The sequence below is a fragment of the Rhincodon typus genome, chromosome 47, assembly GCF_021869965.1.
Source record: "Rhincodon typus isolate 14 chromosome 47, sRhiTyp1.1, whole genome shotgun sequence".
Classification (NCBI taxonomy): domain Eukaryota; kingdom Metazoa; phylum Chordata; class Chondrichthyes; order Orectolobiformes; family Rhincodontidae; genus Rhincodon; species Rhincodon typus.
Genome location: NC_063378.1, coordinates 9,251,315 through 9,253,344, shown reverse-complemented (window position 1 = coordinate 9,253,344; position 2,030 = coordinate 9,251,315). Strand labels below are relative to the sequence as shown.

The following is a 2,030-nucleotide window of genomic DNA, read 5'->3' as shown; positions in this document are numbered from 1 at the left end:
GAGGAAGGGGGGGCTGAATGGCCACTCGCTGTTCCTGTGCGACAGGCTTGAGGAAGGGGGGGCTGAATGGCCACTCGCTGTTCCTGTGCGACAGGCTCGAGGAGGGGGACTGAATACGACGATCTCTCTCTCTCTCTCTCTCTCACACTGATACACTGTGCCATCCTGTCAAGACTGACCTGCCGATAGGTGTTTGTTCCGATGATGGGCCGTGCGACAGGAACTGGCATCATTGCCACTGGTACAGTTTCTGGTATGGTGGTGACGGCTGAAGTGGATACTGGCGCACCCAGGACCTCCTGCTCGAACCTGCCAGCGAAAAGACCCACACGGGGTTAAGAGAACAAACACTCCAGAGAGAGACACCCACGCTCGCACTCATTTACCTTCCCGAGAATCCACTCACCTCTCCCCCTTGGAGAGGCTGAGGGGGAGGTTTCCCTTGGGGGGGCTTCTGTTCACCTGGGGAGAGACTGGGATGATCTGGGACCATTCCCCCCTCGGAGCAGAGAAAGTTATTGGGGAGATTGAATCAGGCTGTTCAGGATCACCGTGGGGAGGAGGGAGTTTGACCGAGCTGATGAACACATGGTCTCCAGGAGCAGGAGGGTCGGTCGTCAGAGGGGCACAGATTGAGGAGGATTGGGAAATGGACCCAGGAGGAGGAGGAGTGGGGAGAGAAGGAGAATTTTTTTTTTGACAATTTTCTGAAAGCAAACCCATGTCAACAAAACATGTTGAGAGGGGGGTGGGTGGTGCTGAATATCACTATTCCTCTGGTTTCTCTGGAGTTCGATGGGGTAACCACTCTGACCCCTAGCCTTCCAGCTGCCTGCCAATTTTGTGCACCCTCTCGCTGTTCTGCTGACCGTTCCATCCCACACACTCCACTGGAAAGCAATTTCCATTGCAGTATACAAATTCCCATCCCCCCATTTGCAAGGGTCTGCTCTCAAACACAGCTGACCTACTTTCTGCTATTAACATCTACTCTTCATTCCTCTATCGCTCCTCTCCTACCATTAACACTCCCAGTGGCTTTTGCTTGGGATTATGGAACGGGGTTGGCAGGGTGAGAAACAACTTCACCTCCTGCTCCATTCGCCCTTTTGTCAACAGCGGAAAATGGGTTATATATCAGACTTGACTCCATCGGTCTACACCTCTCCAAACTGATATTGCCAGGACGGGAGCCATTGATAATGCTGTTGGGGCAAAAGGGGACACGAACGATCCGCCGCCTACAGCACCACAGGAGGACCGCAGTGGCGGAAGGTGGGAATGCAAGTTGTTAGGGAATCATCGCGCCTGCTCAGAAACAGGGAGGCCTCCACCGACAGCGCCCGTACAGAACGGCGGTGGCCGAGGGGTAACTGCGAGGGGGCGAATGGGGAGTCACCGCGCCTGCTCAGAGACAGGAAGTCCTCCAACGACAGCGCCAAAGGTGGCCAAGGGGGGGAAACTACAGAGGGATGGGGAGTCAATGCGCCTGCTCAGAGACATGGAATCCTCCAAGGACAGCGCCAAAGGAGGACCGCGGTGGATGAGGGAGGGACTGCAGTGGCGGGAGGAAGGGGGAAAGAGAAGCCGCCGCCGCGGACTCACAGCGCCATCTCGGCCTCCATTTCCTTCATCTTCTCCTCTCCGGTTTTCGCCGTCGCTGGTGTCCCCGGTCCGGGAGGTGGGGGAGGAGGGGGCGGCCCAGGAGGGGGTGGCGGCACAGCCGCCATCATCTCGCCACCGAGCTCTCGCGCTCTCTCTCTCTCACTCGGTGTCTCAATCTCCGCCGCCGCCTCCTGATAGGCCCCGAGCCTGAGAACAACCCTGCTACCGCCACGGGAATGAGGGGCTTCCTCTTCTTCACCGGCACCGCCACCCAGCCCCGCCACCTACAGGCCGGGAGGTTTCACTGACGCTCCGGGAGGACTCAGTCCTGCCCCCAGCCGCCCGGGAGGAGTCAATGCAGCTCCACCCCGTGCTGCGCCCTCCAGCCTGGGAGGGATTTGTGCAGCTCCACTCAGTGCTGCCCC

The 2,030-nt window shown here is 58.3% G+C and overlaps 1 protein-coding gene across 1 annotated transcript in view; it reads right to left on the bottom strand.

Annotated features, from left to right (window-relative positions):
* Positions 1 to 1,975, bottom strand: part of psenen (presenilin enhancer, gamma-secretase subunit) — a 6,452-nt gene extending 4,477 nt beyond the window's left edge. Inside the window, exons 1-2 of the mRNA XM_048620604.1 lie at positions 1,606 to 1,975; positions 180 to 309 (exon numbers count right to left, since the gene is read on the bottom strand). Coding sequence (XP_048476561.1) covers positions 180 to 309; positions 1,606 to 1,733 — 258 coding nt within the window. The 5' untranslated portion in view covers positions 1,734 to 1,975. The remainder of the gene's footprint in view (positions 1 to 179; positions 310 to 1,605) is intronic.
* Positions 1,976 to 2,030: the final 55 nt, after the last annotated feature.